Source organism: Trachinotus anak, unplaced genomic scaffold (genome assembly GCF_046630095.1).
Source record: "Trachinotus anak isolate AG129_WGS33_773 ecotype Australia unplaced genomic scaffold, CSIRO_AGI_Tana_v1 ptg000024l, whole genome shotgun sequence".
Classification (NCBI taxonomy): domain Eukaryota; kingdom Metazoa; phylum Chordata; class Actinopteri; order Carangiformes; family Carangidae; genus Trachinotus; species Trachinotus anak.
In genome coordinates, this window is record NW_027273875.1 from 8,803,512 (window position 1) to 8,820,567 (window position 17,056).

General features: G+C 40.9%; 1 protein-coding gene across 2 annotated transcripts; it reads left to right on the forward strand.

Moving 5' to 3' along the window:
* Positions 1–1,171: 1,171 nt before the first annotated feature.
* Positions 1,172–16,461, forward strand: tbc1d8b (TBC1 domain family member 8B). Of its 2 annotated transcripts, XM_071460577.1 has the most exons (21): positions 1,172–1,409; positions 3,677–3,787; positions 4,129–4,247; positions 4,507–4,732; positions 5,221–5,461; positions 5,921–6,128; positions 6,272–6,439; positions 6,548–6,709; positions 6,962–7,112; positions 7,315–7,529; positions 8,049–8,166; positions 8,286–8,571; positions 8,674–8,803; positions 8,885–8,983; positions 9,067–9,135; positions 9,228–9,468; positions 9,557–9,622; positions 12,435–12,527; positions 12,683–12,730; positions 12,837–12,934; positions 13,042–13,608. In XM_071460577.1, exons 1-21 carry the CDS (start codon positions 1,283–1,285, stop codon positions 13,465–13,467), a joined length of 3,402 nt encoding a protein of 1,133 aa, XP_071316678.1. In that variant the 5' UTR covers positions 1,172–1,282; the 3' UTR covers positions 13,468–13,608. The 2 variants fall into 2 exon arrangements, with proteins under 2 accessions (XP_071316678.1, XP_071316679.1); XM_071460578.1 differs by lacking the exon at positions 12,435–12,527 and having other exon boundaries at positions 13,042–16,461.
* The last annotated feature ends 595 nt before the right edge of the window (positions 16,462–17,056 follow it).

Below are 17,056 nucleotides of genomic sequence, written 5' to 3' on the forward strand. Positions count from 1 at the left end.
CTTCAAAGAAGCAACAGTCATTTCACTCTGGTAGAATTACATTTTATAAATGTGCCTAACTTTTAAATAATACGTAGAGTTCAGCCACAAGTCATGTTGGCTTCAGCGATGGTCAGTATTACAAGCTTTGTTTTTTAATTTTAAGGGTGCTCAGCCGCCAGCCTGAGGTTTACCTTTTCGATCAGGTAACACAGAGAAACCTCAAGTTTCTTTGTTGTTCAAGTTTTCCTACAATTACTTGCAAGAATGAAATAGATAATATTTAGAAGGGTACCATTAGTACTTATAATGCATTTAGGACCTGCTGGGTAATTTTACCAGTCAAACCAGTTTTTCAAGAAGCCATGACTAAGCAAACTGATAAATATAGCCATTTAGACAGCTATGGACAGTGGTGCTGAGATACTGCTGATAAGGGAATTTTCTCCTCTGGCATAACTCCCCCTATAGTGTAGATACTGTATGCCCTGTTAGCTTCCTGTGTCTGTAATGATGATAAATGTAATGATGTGTAGAAGTTTATAAGTTAAGAAAATTAGGCACCATTACAACAATAACTGAGATAAAGAAGGCAAGATGCCAACAACACCGACATCATATACACAAGTGCTAATATAGAGTAGATACTGTCATAGTTCATTGGAAAAAAATCTCCAAAATATTCTTTTAGCCAAAATAAAAACATAATAACAAATGTGTGAATAAACAACAAAAAAACCCAACATGCATTGTTCTCACACACACACACACACACACACACACACACACACACACACACACATATATTGTTATTATTATTAAATATATTGGTGAGGAGACCGACACACAATATGTGGACATATGTAGACTATGTGGCTGTAATATATGGTCTTGGTGCACCTATAGAGTCAGTAGCAATAAAGATTTGATCAGGAAGTGGTATAGGTGTCTAATAAATAACTTATAAATAACTTATTTGGATGAAAACAAAAACATTTTTGCGTTTAAAATAAAGATCAACAAATACGATAGATATTATGTCACCAGTTACCGGTATTCAATAATTTCCTCCCCCATTTCATTCATGAAATAGCCTTTCTCAGGGAATGAGTCGCTTAGGACCGCCTTCTCGTCGGAAACTACAATCCCATAATCCCTTGCAACCCTGGCAGCATTTCTTGTCGACGTGGGAAGGGAGGGATTCGGACACAAACAAATGTCCACGGGTTTGATGTCGGGCTACGTTACCGATAACCGTGACATGACAGCTGGATTTGGTAGATAACTCCGTGACATTTGAAAGATGTGGCTCAAACCTGAAGAGATTCTGCTGAAAAACGCCTTTAAATTATGGGTCACCGAGAAGGATAATGAGTATTTCGTGCTGCAGCGGAGACGGGGGTACGGAGAAGGTGGTGGCGGCTTGACAGGTAACGTTAGCGGCTGTGTTGTCGCCTCCTAGCACGGTCAGGGCAGCAGCTGTGGCTTCACCAGACCACATTAAAAATAAAACCCACCTTATGAACGGGTTAGCTCGCCATACACTTGCTAAGCTAATGTGCTGCCCGCCGTGTACAGGGCGGGTGCTGCTGTATAACCCACTGCCTTCATATTAAAAAAAACAAAAAAACAAAAAAAAAAAAACCCTCATCGCAACAGGTAGAGACCAAGTGTCAAAATGACATGAAGCAGTTGAAGTGGTGAACAGCTGGCTCCTCGGTGTTGACGCTGCAGTCTGCAAGATTGAGGGTCTGTTTGGGTGAATGTCAACATGTTGGCTAATTTGGTTTGTTTGATGTGTGTTACAGCTCACAGCTGACAAGGAGGTCACATGGGAAAGCTCAGTCAGTCTGTCTCTCTGTGGTTGGGTTACAGGATGTACATAGGTTTAAAAACTTTTAGCTTTTGTGGTGTCAGATTTAGATTCAAGTCACAACTGAACTGACCAATTGACAAAAGCAGACTCAAAATCATAGGACCATCTTCAAAGGGATAACCAAGCCTCTGTAAGCACTTACCTTTTCATGCTGTGACCCAAGACAGTTCATCCTGTTTGTGGATATTTGCAGCACTTTCTCCCACAGGCTTGAAATAAAACAATTTGATTTGTAGTGTCAGTGTATTTGTCAGGGGCTGCTCCCTGGGCAACAGACGTGTCCCTGACTTTGTGACACTGAAGCTCAGTTGCGCTGTCACTGAGGATATGCTATAGCTCTGCTAAAATCAGATGTAATGTTTTTTTGCATGGGGCTAACAGTTGTTTCCATTATTGATCGTTGTGTTAATTATTGGTATGTTTTTGATTAATTGTCAATTTTTTCTGAAACAAAACAAAGTAAAACGACAAACAAACAAACAAACAAACAAACAAACAAAAAACTATTTCCCAGAACCCAAAACCCAAAGTCACTGAATTTGCAGCGTGGCATATCCTCACATTGTAGAGGCCAAAACAAATACATTTTTGACATTTGTCCTTGTTGAATTACTTTAGTCAACTATAAAAGTGGCCATTGATTAATTTTGTACTGCTCAAATTATCAATTCATCCAGCCCAACAACAGACCTACTGATATTTTTAAATGACACATTTTGGGGAAGGAACACTAATCCTTGGCTTTCACTACTCCATATGGATAATTATGAATTTAATTTTTTTTTTTTTTCGTCTTATCAAATATTTTTGACCTTGTATCTTAATTTTATATTGAATTCTTTTCATTGTTTTTAATATTTCTTTCTAAGCCAAATTGCCCCTGAGGGATATCCTGTACTCCCAGTTATAGGAAAGGGTGGTGCATATTCAAAAAACTGAACAGCTGAACTGTTAGAAATGGTTTAATAGCAGCATTGTTCTTTACATTACATCTGAGACAAACCCTGTTGTGTAAACCTAATTGCAGGACATCCCTTACTGATCTCTGAAAATCATCAGTATAAAATAGTGCTGGTAATACCACCAATGATTGTACAGTTTCACAGTTTCTAACCACCTGCCACAGTGTGACATAAGGTAATAGATAATTAATGATAATAAATGGTGTTGAAGACAAAAGGACTGATGTCCTATCTGACTGGTTTAATGATAGTGGTGGTTAAATACTACCTGATGGTACATAGCATGCTGCACTTGAAGCTCTCTCCACAAGAGCCTCTTATGTCTGAAGTGTCCTTTATGTGTTTAAGCCTGTCCTCTGCTGTGCGATGTTGTTCTGAGCAGATGAGAACATAAATTATGTGAACGGTGTCTGATCCTTTTGAAGCCTTGACTATTTTGCAGCTCACCAGTAGAACAAGTGGAGAGCTGATCTATGTTCAGCAGACAGGCCAGTATAATGCTGATGCAGTGCACGAGAGAGTGGTTTCACTGCGACCTTGTTAATTATTCATGGAGGGCATGTCAGAGAGAAGTTGTACAGGTAACAGATATTGCTAATTTTAGTTGTGTGGCTCCAACATGGGCCTGGAGGGGATTACTCATTTCCACCGTCAGTATGACTGTGAAGGTACAGTCTGTGATGCAAGTTATTCATATTCTCTGATGCTGTCAAATCATCAGTAAATACAGCAGGTCAGCACAACTGTGTTAAAAAGTTAAAAAACATGGTAACCAATCACTGGTGAGAAAATGCAATGAAAGATTGTTGTAGATGTGTAGCAGGATTGGTTAAAAATGACAGTGTGCCGTATGCCACAGGTCTCCTGGTGGGAACTCTGGATACTGTGCTGGACTCCACATCCAAAGTTGCTCCCTTCCGTATTCTTCACCACACACCAGACTCACAAGTGTACTGGTCAATAGCATGTGGTATGTCACTGTATTTTCATCTTATTCTGGCAAACAGTTCAATAGGCTGCATTGAAATAGCATAAAAACACTCACTGTTAATGTAATGAAGTTGAGCAAAATTAAGTCAGAATCATAAACCAGTATTATTTAAGTTTATGTGAGAATTAACACTAAATGTTTCTTGACCTTTTCAGTCACAAAACAACTCTCTTTTCTTCAGTGATTAAAAAAAACAAAAACGCAAACATGATATTCATTTCAAAATAAAAGCATGTGCCACCTTACGAATCAGCATTTTTATATGTTTTGCTGTGTGTTTAAGCTTTGTTTAATTTTTCTCACTCTTGGTGTTGGGTCAGGTGTCACCAAAGAGGAGATTGTTCAGCACTGGGATTGGCTGCAGCAGAACATCATGAGGACGCTCTCTGTTTTTGACTCCAGCGAAGACATCACCAGTTTTGTACAGGGCAAGATCAGAGTAAGACTTATAAGAATATTCTTATTTATCGGGGGCCCAGAACATCCCACACAGCTAAATATTCAACACAGCTGTAATTGTTGTAACGCTCTGGTCTCTGAACATCAGTCATTTTGCACAACAAGCTGTAAATATAAAGATAATAAAAAGTGTTCTGTTGTTCATATATAGATATTCTTACAGCAGCTGTGATGAACATGATGCATGGTTCTATTATCACCCTCGATCTGCAGTAAACCCACTGTGTTCCATGTGTTAGGGTCTTATTGCTGAGGAAGGGAAGACGTCCCTGGTGCTGGAGGATGATCCAGAGAAGTTCAGAGAAGCACTTTTGAGGTTTGAGAAGTGGTTTGAGCTGCCACCAGAGGAAAAGCTGGTCACATATTACTCATGCAGCTACTGGAAAGGCAAGGTTCCCTGCCAGGGCTGGCTCTACCTCAGCACTAACTTCCTGTGCTTCTATTCATACCTGCTGGGAGCTGAGGGTAAGCCATTTCTGTGCCATTCATTGACATGCACTGCCGTTTGTCTTGATAATGTTCATTAATGGTAACAAAGACTGTGGCAGCTCCTTTACCACCACCATGGTGGGCCTTTATGCTCTGAAAGGAACATTTTTTCATTATAAAATAGTTCCTGTTAATGACAGCTGCCATAATTGTGAAAAGGCCATTATATCAGAGCTCATACTGGGGGCGGACTTAAAAAAACATAGTGGAAGCTAATGAATAAGTCGCTACACCGAGTGATGTTTTAGGAATGTTTTGATGTTAGCAGTGCTTTGTAATGGCATCATTAAGTATGTTGTTACAGCAGTGAAATTCAGGTATTTTAATTAATGAGAAATTTGACTTTGTTGGATACAATGAAAACAGAACTGCACAATAATTATAACACCTATTTACCCATTCATTCACCATCACTGTGCTTTGGCCTGTGAGCCTAAATCAATATGATTTTTATGACTCTGCAGTGAAACTGGTCATCTCCTGGGACGAGATCTGGAGGCTGGAGAAAACCTCTAACGTTATTCTGACTGAGAGCATCCATGTCTTGGCTAATGGAGAGGATCACTACTTCTCCATGCTGCTGCACCTTAATGAAACCTTCGTTATCATGGAACAGTTGGCTGACTACTCTATCAAGCGCCTTTTTGACAAAGAGGCCTTCCAGAAAGAGCCAGCGCTCTCCGACCCCCTACAAATTACCAAGAGGTACAGTCTGTCTGCTACATTCAACAGCTTTACATGATCCTGTTAGTGCTGGCTGCCAACTGGAAGAACCAGAGTATAAACATCAAGTCAGACTTGAGTCAAATAGCATTTGTGTTTGTTTTAACCTGCCTAGAGTGTCAGGTAGGTTACACAAGATACCATGGGTGTCAGGTTTTAAAATCAACTTGCTGTAGTTGTTTACTTTGACCGTTTTTATTACAAAGCTTCCAGCTTTTGCTTTGATATTGAAATGCTTTGTAATGTAGAAAATAAATGATTAAATACATTTTTAAGTTTAGTATTATTATAATGCAACAGGACAATATAGAGACTGTTATGTAGAGATTATTGTGAGACTGTTTTGCATGTGTCTCTAGAGGCTCCTTGAAGGATGCACTTAGAAAACTTAAATGTGATGTTCTGCTCATGAAATTATTTTCTTCTTTACTCTACCCCCAGAGGCCTAGAAGCTCATGCAAAGAGTGCGCAGTTCCGGACATTTTTCAGGCTTCCCAAAGAGGAAAACCTGTTAGAGGTGTACGAGAGCTTCCTGTGGGTGCCCTTCAGTCATTTTAACACACTTGGCAAGATCTGTCTGTCTGAGAACTACCTGTGTTTTGCCAGTCAGGATGGGAGCCAATGCCATGTCATCATTCCAATGCGAGAGGTGAAGTCAAACAAAGGCAATATTACTGGATCGATAAAAACACTTCCAATTACGCACAGTCTCAGATTGCACCCTACATACTGATGAATAGCAGGAAACTTCAGAAGTGACTGTCAGGTCTGCCAACATTTGCTTTCTTCCAGGTTGTTAACGTTGAGAAGCCAGACTCCAGCAGCAGGGCTTTAACGGTGTGTGTGCGAGGCAAGAGGGCGCTGCGATTCTCGGAGGTGCGGGACTACCAGCGGCTTGCCAACACAATTCGTAGCAGGTGTGGCATTAGTGCCAGCCCTCAGCACTCTGCTTCATCAGAGGTAACATGGTTTAACTGCAGGATTTTTTTCATTACTTACTCTTCGCTGTTCATTCTGTAGATTGAAGTGGTCTCTGACAATGAAAAATGGTTTGCCTTTATCTCTAAGGCGATACGAGGTGAATGTCAGTCACTCATCAACCACTTCGAGGACAATCCGGAGGACGTAACTCTGATGGTGGGACAGAAAGGCAGCAGCAAGGCTGTGAGCACAGAGGCGCTCATGACTGTTTTCCACCCCCAGGATGTTGAAAACCTTGACCCCAAAATGGTAAATACCAGAGTTCTGTTCGAATCAAGCATGTGTCTGTTTCCAGCAGCATTTTGTGGAGAACTACCACATTCACTGACCAAATGTGACTGGATTACCTTGATGTAATTGTAATGCACCAGAATATCTGTGCACCGCAGGCTGGGGGTGAGTGCTGGTGGGTGTCCAATCAATTCATGGGTGGACATAAATACAGATGAAGCATGTGTTGCAGAGCGTCTACAGTAACGGTGCTATCTGTGTGTCTGACAGCTCAAAGAAAAGATGAAGGAGCAGTCTTGGAACATCCATTTCTCTGAATATGGACGTGGCACGAATATGTTCTTCACCAGGAAGACACGAGACCTGATTGTTCGTGGGGTTCCCGAGGCCTTGAGGGGAGAGCTGTGGATGCTTTTTTCAGGTATTTATACATCAAACATGAACTTTGCCATGTTATGCACAGTCAATGATATGCAGTGCCAGTGATTTGTTTACGAAGCCGGGCATGATTGAGAGTGTGATGTGCTCAAGTGCTCACTCAACATAAATAATTCAGTACAGAATGGTGGTGTTGGATCACTGCAGCAGCTGTTTTTGGACTGACTGTGCTTTTGCCTCTGTAGGAGCTGTGAACGACATGGCCACTCACCCCGGCTATTACACTGAGCTGGTTGAACAGTCCCTGGGCACAAGCACTCTGGCTACAGATGAGATCGAAAGAGACTTGCACCGCTCTCTGCCAGAGCACCCTGCATTTCAGAGTGACACAGGAATCTCAGCTCTGCGCAGAGTCCTTACTGCCTATGCTTACAGGAACCCTAAAATCGGATACTGCCAGGTGTTTTGATTTCTTTAGGCTCGTAGTTAACAGGCAAGAAAGTGCTGATTGCACTTAAAATGCAGTAATGGTCATTTGCCAATTACGGTTACTTTCCAGAGGTTTGTTATTGCTAAAAAATATAAGTATGCAAAACATGCACATGCTCTCATAATCATGCCTTTTTTATGTGAGATTATCTTTTGCTTTTGTGGTTTAACAATGACGGATGAGGCGATGGTTACGGTACAGACTTGTAACCCCTGTCTTCTTGTCTGAGTAGTCAGTTTGTGACATTGTGCAGCAACCCTGAGAGGCAGAGGCTATTTTTGAAAAAGGGCAAGTGCTTTAAAAAAAAGGCTCTGGTTTTCAGAAAGGCCACAGGTGATTTAAAACCATTGAAAATATTTTCATAAAGGCATTGACAAATGTCAGTGGTAGACAGACACATCTTTATAAGGGCCTCATCTTTGCAGTTAATCTTATGCTTAGAAATGGAGTAGTCTGTTTTTTGAAAGTGTGTCCTTTTCTCCTGCTCAGGCCATGAACATACTCACCTCAGTTCTCCTGCTCTACGCAAAAGAAGAGGAGGCTTTCTGGCTCTTGGTAGCTGTCTGTGAGAGGATGCTGCCGGATTACTTTAACCGACGAATTATTGGTGAGAGCGGAAGCAAAGTTTGCCACTCTCATGCTGTTTCTGCTGGTAGTTAGTGAAATAAAATTTCAAACATCTCAGAATTAACTGTTTCTTTCAAAATGTTGCCCATCTTTCTTCAGGCGCTTTGGTCGACCAGGCGGTGTTCGAGGATCTGATTCGAGAAAACCTCCCCCAGTTGGTGGAGCACATGACAGACCTGAGTTTCTTCTCGTCCGTGTCCTTGTCCTGGTTTCTCACGCTCTTCATCAGTGTCCTGCCCATAGAGAGTGCTGTGAATGTGGTGGATTGTTTTTTCTACGATGGCATAAAAGCGATTCTGCAGCTCGGCCTGGCTGTGCTGGACTACAACATGGAGGCTCTGATCAGCTGCCACGACGACGCAGAGGCCGTCACCATCCTCAACAAGTCTGTGTGAATACAAACAAAGAAGGATTGACACATTTTAAACATTATGACCTTGTGAATTAATGTACCTCTATCTCTGATGGTATTTTTTTTTTTTTTTAGATTCTTTGACAGCGTGACAAACAAAGACAGTCCATTGCCTCCAACAGTGCAGCAAGCTTCAGTAGGCAATAATGATAAAGCATCCCACTTGAATGTAGACATCAGTGAACTGATCCGAGAGGCCTATGAGGTACTGCGAGATATTCCAGTGTCAGTGTCGGTCAGTGATATCAGTGTGGTGGTTGATTTATCTAATTTTGCTTCTTTACAGAAATATGGAAACATCCGTTCAGAGGAAGTCGAGAGCTCACGAAAGAGAAACAAACTGTATGTGATCCAGACACTGGAGGACACAACCAAACAAAATGTTGTAAGTGGCCAATGATTTTTTTTTGAGTAATTAGTGTAATTACATTGTTACTGTTACATTAAGGATTCAAAATCTGTTTTCAGATTCGCGTGGTGTCCCAAGAAGTCAGATTCAATGCCTCGCACCTTGATGAGCTTTATAATTTGTTCAAAGTGAGTCAAAAACATAATACAGAATCTTCAGTGGTCGTGATGAAAAAATGGGACGTAGACAGATCATATTTCTCTTCGTTTTCTTTGCTCAGAGGCAGCATTTCCTCAGCTGCTACTGGACAATGCAGAGTCCAGCTCTTCTCCATCATGACCCCAGCCTGGCCTATTTGGAACAATACCAGTTGGGTTTCCAACAGTTCAGCGTGCTCTTCTCCTTACTGGAGCCCTGGGCTTTCTGCACCACCAAGAGCACCCTCTCCCTCTGGGTCTTCCGTCTGATAGACGAGAACCAGGATGGCCTCGTCAACTTTAAAGAGTTCTGCTGTGCCCTTGGTAACTTCACTTGTTCTCTCCTCTCCACTAATGCAGCTGTTGACCTCACTATCCCCACAGCTATAACTGCATGTTTCTTCTCCCGCAGACATTTTATATAGTGGATCTTTCACAAATAAGCTGAAATTCCTCTTCAAGCTGCACCTGCCACCAGGTGAGTGATGAACCTTGGATAAAACCAGCAGCAGCAAATCTAAATTTAACTTAGAAAAATATTTTTGAAATGTTTAAATGTTTTCATGTGACAACTTTAACTCCTAACCCCATGTGTTGTCTCAGTGACAGCTGTCTTGTAAACTACAAAACTGAACTGTGTTAGTGTATCCTCAGCAACCTCTGACCCATTTCCTTCACAACATATCGACAGTGATGGTAGACTCCTGCTGGGTTCAAAGTTCAAGTGCAGCAAATGTTTTCAGACAGGATTCTTTACGGTCTCCAGATTCTGTCTTATGCTGTCACATGAGAGCAATAGCACGACAGACACACAGACACACAGACACACAGAGGCAGGCTGAAGTAAAAGCCAAGGTCAGACAGAGTTACATCAGTCTGTTTTCTACAGGGCTTGAAAATGTACAAGTTGTCATTTCAGTAATCCAGTCCATAACTCAGCATTTGTGGAGTGAGCACATTGCCCGGGGGAAGAAACTGTCCTTGAATATGTGGCTTTTGTCTGCGTGATGTGGCACTGCGTGCTTAAGGGCAGGGGTAAGAATAGTCCAAGCTGGGTGAGAGATCTTTGCCATAGCAACGATGGGTGTAAGGAGCTGTAAGGGCATTTTGCAGTGGGCTATGTTCTCCGCAGAGGATCTGTGATGTGGAAGAGCTGCTCAAATTACAACTGACAGCTTAGCAGCAGAGTAGTACTGAGTCACTGTTTGTGATGTGCCGAGCCAGAGGACACCAAGCAGAAAAGCTCGTTTTATGTCTCATGGAGAGTGCACATCACTTCAGCACCAAGGACAGGTCCCATCTGGACATCACAGTCCAAACAAGATGGTAGACTCCAATGCCCCCCCCCCCCCCCAAAGTTGGATTGAGAGGCTATTCTGTACCTGCAGATTTACCAAATCAACATTTTTTAGGTCAAAATCCTGCCATCAGAAGACAAAAACCTGTGTGCACAGTGCTTGTAAACGACAAGTGTGCTCATAATTAAAAGGAAAATGTCATTTTGCTCACTCCTTCCATGTTAAGTTTATTTTTTCATTTTTCTTAATGACAGTGAGTCCATTAATATCACTATGCTGTATATTGTGGGTTTTTCCCTCAAGCAAAGTCTGTAGAGATTTGGGGCTGAAAATTTAAACCAGAGCTCTCAGACACTGCTGATTTCACAGCAGTGTAGCCCTCAACCCTCATGGACTTTGTGAGAGCCCACATCAAAGTCTATGACTGTGTAAGGGGAGGCATTGGAACTGGACCAAACACAGCATTGATCATAGAAATGAAATCATGAGCTATTTAGAGCAGAGAGTCTGTAGGTTTTTCAGTCCAAACACACAGTCCAGCAGCTGTATTCACTTATCTCGTTCATTCAGAGAGGAGGGGACACTCAGTGACATCCCCTGTGCACTGATTGGTTATAAGGCCAACAGCATGTCTTGTTGTACCTTCAACTTAAAGCTACGGCTCTGCTAAAGGCTGCAGTGTTCTGCGTACCCCACACAGTACCAAAGGTTTTTTCCTATTCTGAGAACATTACAGATAGTAGTGATGAAAACATCAAAGATGGGATTGCACCATTAACAGTTCAACATCTGTGGAGCATAAGGGACAGTTTATGACAGAACTAGCTCATAAGACCTGTTGTGTGACCATGTTGGAAATCAAGGGTCCCTCAGAGGTAGAGAGTAGTCACTGAGAGGGAGGTGACAAGTTATCATTTAAAAATCCTCTCCAGGAAGACAGTAGCGTTGGACTTAGTTGTACATAGTTGAAAAATTGTTGTGTGGGAGCTAGAAGGCTCCTTTCTCAGCTCTGAACATCTGCCCACTCATGGTGTGAAGTGGATGTGAATGTTTGATTGTGGGTTTTGGAAAGTTAGAAAGAAATAGTTGGACAGAAACCCCCCTAATCTGATGTCAGAGAGGTGTCAGGGAGTTTCTCAGGCTACCTGACCATTTGACAAGAAGTTTGGATGGAGTAAACTGGCACCTTAATCATGATTATCTTGTGACAAGTAGACTGAGACTTAATTTGGTGTATTGTTGACACAAACAAAGGTCTTACAGAGATGTCACAGTATTCAGTTGAGTTCATGTTCACCTGTTTATAAGATTTGGAATACGTTAGATTTGGGATGAAAATTTTAGTCATTTGCTGGCAGTAGAGGAAAAGTCATGCTGAACGTCAGGCTGTGCTACTAATGCAGCACAAAGCTATCGGGCAAATATAATGACAGTGCTGGCTTGTGAGGATAATTGTTTAATCCAGGCATGCAAACTGACATGCATGCATGCACACACAGTGAGTGGTGGGGGTCGGAGCGTAGAAGTATTGTACATCTTAAATAATAGTAGAGTGAGAAATCAAAATGATACAGGCAGAAAGCATTTTCCAAGGGAATGCCTTAATTTAGTTTTACAGCAATAGTCAGTTTTCTCTGTGTAGAATATATATGAATGTGTCTATAGACGTGTAATAATACTGTGCATAACAATGAGTTACCAGTTTATTAGCTCCCCTAATGCTTATAAATGAGTACAAACACAACACATCAAGTCATGTTGGAGGGAGAAAAGGAGAAAACTTCACAAAGACACAATCTATTGCAGCACTGGCAGATGGGATGATTGCATTAGACTGTATCTAATAAACTGAGAACTCGGTGTAAATGCACGTGTATGTTTTCTTTAATCAAATTCTCTAACAAATTGAATCTATATTACTCATGTGGATCCTCTATCACTTTCTGTCTCTTGGTCTTTCATCTCAGTGCGCTCACAGACAGTATCTTCCAGCTTTTACAGGTAGTCCTTTGCACTTAAAGGAGCAAAGAATCCAGCACTTTATTCCAGTGACTGAAGACTCTTCTCACTTGAGTAGACTCACTGGTTAGCCTCTTTACTCTTTCTTTTCCCTTAAGATTCAAATTTCCAATTTTCCCTCTTTCCACCTAAATTCTGTTTTAATTCTGTCTTGAATGCATTGACTGTTTCCTGAAACATTTCACCATACAGTTTGTTCACATGCTACTTATAAATTTCAGCATTTGATCTTCCAGAGGATGGTGTGATAAGGAAAAGCCCTGAAAGAGGTAATGTTACACCCACATTTATTAGAAACACCCCATGGCTACAATAACATTACTGTATTGTCTTAGTTTTGTGTGATAATGTACAGTCTGTATGTAAAACTGACAGGTAGAGGAAAGGTGGACCTGCAGGCCTACCTGAAACAATGGCAAAATGAAATACTTAAGAAGGAGGAAACCATCAAGGACCTACCCCGTATTAATCAGGTAACTCAATCCATGTTGTGTTTACTGCCTGAAGAGACTTAACTACACAATGTGCTGATAATGTGACTTGATCCAATACAGCACATGCTTATTTTTGTCTCTCTCAGACTCAGTTCATCCAGTTCTCCAAGACCCTGTACAACATTTTTCATGGCGATCCAGAAGAGGAATCTCTGTATCGAGCCGTGGCCCACGTTACCAGCCTCCTCCTGAGGATGGAGGAGGTGGGACGGAGGCTGCAGGAGCCGAGCAGCCCACCAGAGTCCACAAAGCCCACCAGCTCCTCTGCTGCGGAGGAGTCTTCAACAGAAGCCTCTAGCACCCCAGAGAGCTCCGACACCTCCAGCTCCCACAACAGTCAGGATGCAGGGCCTGTCCTCTCAGAGGTGGAGTGGTCGTTTTCATTCGAGCAGGTTTTGGCTTCTTTGCTCAACGAGCCGGCCATAGTCAGCTTTTTTGAAAGGCCTGTCGACATCCAGACCAAACTGGGACAGGCTAAGGTTGCCCAGCTGAAGCTAAAGACTAACAAGTGAAAGGATACATACGAGAACTGATACTTTGCTTCTCATCCAAACCTAGAAGTCACCATGAATTTTCATTTCTCTTGGATAGTGCAATGGCTTTATGGTGAGGCAGGCAGTAAGATGAAGTGAAGAGGTATCACATATGAAGAGGAGACATCAGATTTCATAATCTGTGATGCAGTTTGCGTGTGTGTGCGTATGTTTGTGTGGCTTGGATGAGGCGCAACATCTTTAAGACATTTCAGACACTGTTGTAAGAGTCTACTGACCCACACCTTCAGTGCATTTTTATGATGTGTGTCGTTGCTCACATATTGTAGGCTGCTGTTCCTCAAATCTGATTATGCATTTTCAGCCTCACTGATGAAATTCATTCTCTCATGTAGCCTCAGATTCATCAGATTTTAACTGTGGTTTGAAATATTTTTCCCCTATATACCATGGAGCACAGACACTATAGTTTTATATTGTATAAGGGACATTCAGTCCTGTCCTCTGTATTCAGAAACATGACAGAGGAGTTTGTCCTTCCCACTGTCTCTGATGTCAAACTGAAGTCCACCTCCGTAACGAATGACTCAGACGAGGTGACTGAGAGCCCTTCTCGATGTCTTGATATATTTTATGTTTCAGATGCCTAGTCACTACTGTAAAGTGAAAGTTCCTGTAAATGCTAATGTGTCCTGTGACTTCAGCTTATCCTGTAAATGTCGGTTTATTGTGAGAAACACCAGCTTTTCAGTTGATAGAGGCACAGAATTAACAGTCGCACAGCGAGCAAGGACAAGCTGTAGAGTTGTTCCCAGAAGCCATAGACCAATTTCAGAGATCTGAGTGGAGATGTCAGATGTGTTTGATTGAGAGCATAGAAGATTCAATTATGGTATAATGCATTTGCAATAACATGCAAGAATGCCGTACTACCACAGCACTCTCATCTGTCCCCTCCCTCCAACAGCAGCACACACAGTAACAATGTTATAGCACGACTTCAAGTATATTATACTTGAAACTATAACCTGTAAAGGTAAAGTAGTTTGAACTGCACAGTGCTGCTGCAGGGAGACCACCTGTGTCCTCCTCTGCAGTTGTGTAGGAAATGTGCTGTGTGTGATCTTCACAGTGCCAGTTATCGATGTTCTGTCTTACTGTAAACGTAGGATGTTATGCTTTAGTACAGGTGCAGCAATTTGTACATAAATGTCAGCTCAATAGTCGTTTGGATTATTGTATTTATGAGGCTTGTATTGAAAATGTAATATATGAGCTAGTAGACTGTTGTGGACACAACTTAAACCTTTTGAAGGACATTTTGTTTTATCAAATCTCAGGGTGCAATTTGTGTAAAATAAAAAGGAGAAAAGGGATATTTTTTCGACCTGGGACATATATAGTATATGACTGAGTTATATATAGGCTACAGCTTGTCTGTAACATAAATATAGAGCATGTGTAGCATAGTTACAGGATCTGCCACATTATGCTAGCCTTCAACAAAGAGCAACTATTACCACTCGCTACAGAAAGCCAGATTTGACTTACAGTATTTCAGTTGTTGTTTTCTTCTTATCTGCTTCTTGTCTTTGTTTTTGCTTCTGTCTCACCGAATAATTTGCACAGTTGTTTGAGATTCACAAGCTGTAGATATATGCCTGTGTCTCGGCCAGATCTCAGAGGTGTTGGATTCCAAAAGGTCATGACTGCTTCAGCATGTCATCTTCAGGGGCCAAATTCTGAAATGTATAGAGCTTTAGCTCTGCTCGCATAGGGAAAATGTGTTTTTGAAGCTTCTTAGGTGCAAGTGCAATTCTCTGTTTGCTATATTTTTATTGTTTTGCCATTTGATAGGAACATTGTGTTGCTATTTTCTTAATGAAGTACTTATTTTTTCACTTAAGACCAATCTGAAATGTATTTCATTGTGCAATTGTTGGGTAAATTGACATAGAGTAGATTTTTTAAGTGAGTTATACATACTCCTTTCAGTTCTCACTGGAACAGGAAAAAAAATCACTGTTATTGTTTACATGACTAATGTAAAAAGAAAAAAAAAACAAAATCAAATTACACCTCTTCCATCTTTAATATGTTGTTACTCCTTAAATCCACAACTCGAGCAGTGACTTTGTTTCAGTACCTAAAGCCATAATGAAACAGAACTGAGGCAGCAAAGTATCAGGAGAGCTTAGCTTGGGGCTTCAGAAGCTGAGTAACTGATCATATTGTAGCCTTTCATAACAGCAGCTTTATCTCCATGATTTACAACAACGATCTCAGACCTGTGGTCTGAGTATTTCAGTATGACTGTTTGCCTGCAGTTTCGTGCTGCATTTGCACCATCTCCAGACTTCAAGAAATTATTTTCAGTCACAGCCTCTTATCAAAGATTGTGTTGTTATATTTCTGCCACATTTATTGCATGTTTAGTCTATTTCAGATGTGTTGATAATATTTTAGGATAAAATAAGAGATCACATAAAAGAGACAAGTTTGTTTTCAAGGATTAATTTGTCTTCATGGGAAAATGCAGAACAGTGGTTAAGATGAACCTTTCGATGCTCAATATTTCATAGCTTGTAAAAAAAAAAAAAAATGGCACGTGAGATAATTTCGTATTTTTTTTTAGTTCAAATAGTTTGGGGTTTCCTCTTGTTGTGGAAATATATAAAAGGAGGTGACTTAATAGGAACAGAAGAAGGAAAATCAGAGAGTTGGAAATCTCGAGCCCTCTGGCATGCTGTCAGACCTGCCATTAAGCATCAGAGTGTATACAATGGGCTTGGATAACGCTCCAGCTGCTGCATTAGTACATGGTTAACCAAGTCCTTTTATCCTTACTTGTGCAAATGTAGTCTACATCTTTTTGTAGACTAGGTTTTGATTGAAAGCTTGTTTTGCAAACTAAGTGAGGCACAGATATTTCTGTTTACCTGCTTGATTATGATTTTTTTTTTTTTTTTTTAATTTCCAAAAAGTGTACCAGAATAAAGAGTGATGATTCTATGAACAGAATGGTTTGAGTCTTTGCTGAGTGTTAACCTGAAGCACCTTTACAAACATCACCATGAATTTAAATGTGAGTCATGAAATGTTAACAGACAGGTATTAATTGTATTTTAAAGGTCAAAGCTCCAGCCTGTGTGCATATATTTGTCCATATGAATCTGAACAGCTTATCATATAAAATAGTTATGTAGGATTTTATTGTTTAACAAACTTTTCTATAGTATCTGAAATAGACTGATCCAGTTACAAAAGTTTTTACAGTTTCAAATTCACATTTCTCAATTCTTAGTTCACAAAGAACGCAGCTACAAATTTACCAATCATAATGTAGCAACTAATTGACTAATCAGGACCAATCTACAAACCAACCAATCAGAAGGTGGCGACAAGCCGACCAATCAGAATAAGGCAACAAATCAACCAATCAGAACACAGTTACACACCAACCCATCAGGACATTGCTATAAACCGACCAATCAGAATGTAACTACAAACTGACCAATCAGAATAAGGCTACAAATCGACCAATCAGAACACTTTTCTAACTTAAGAGTGATAGCAGGTACTCAGAACTACCACATGATTATGTGGG

Bases quoted from the DNA above. Each gene is read 5' to 3' on its own strand.
- tbc1d8b (XM_071460577.1), top strand. From the start codon at position 1,283: ATGTGGCTCAAACCTGAAGAGATTCTGCTGAAAAACGCCTTTAAATTA. The intron at 5,462-5,920 runs GTACAGTCTGTC...CTCTACCCCCAG, and splicing joins CCCCTACAAATTACCAAGAG to AGGCCTAGAAGCTCATGCAA. The intron at 12,528-12,682 runs GTTAGCCTCTTT...TATAAATTTCAG, and splicing joins TCACTTGAGTAGACTCACTG to CATTTGATCTTCCAGAGGAT.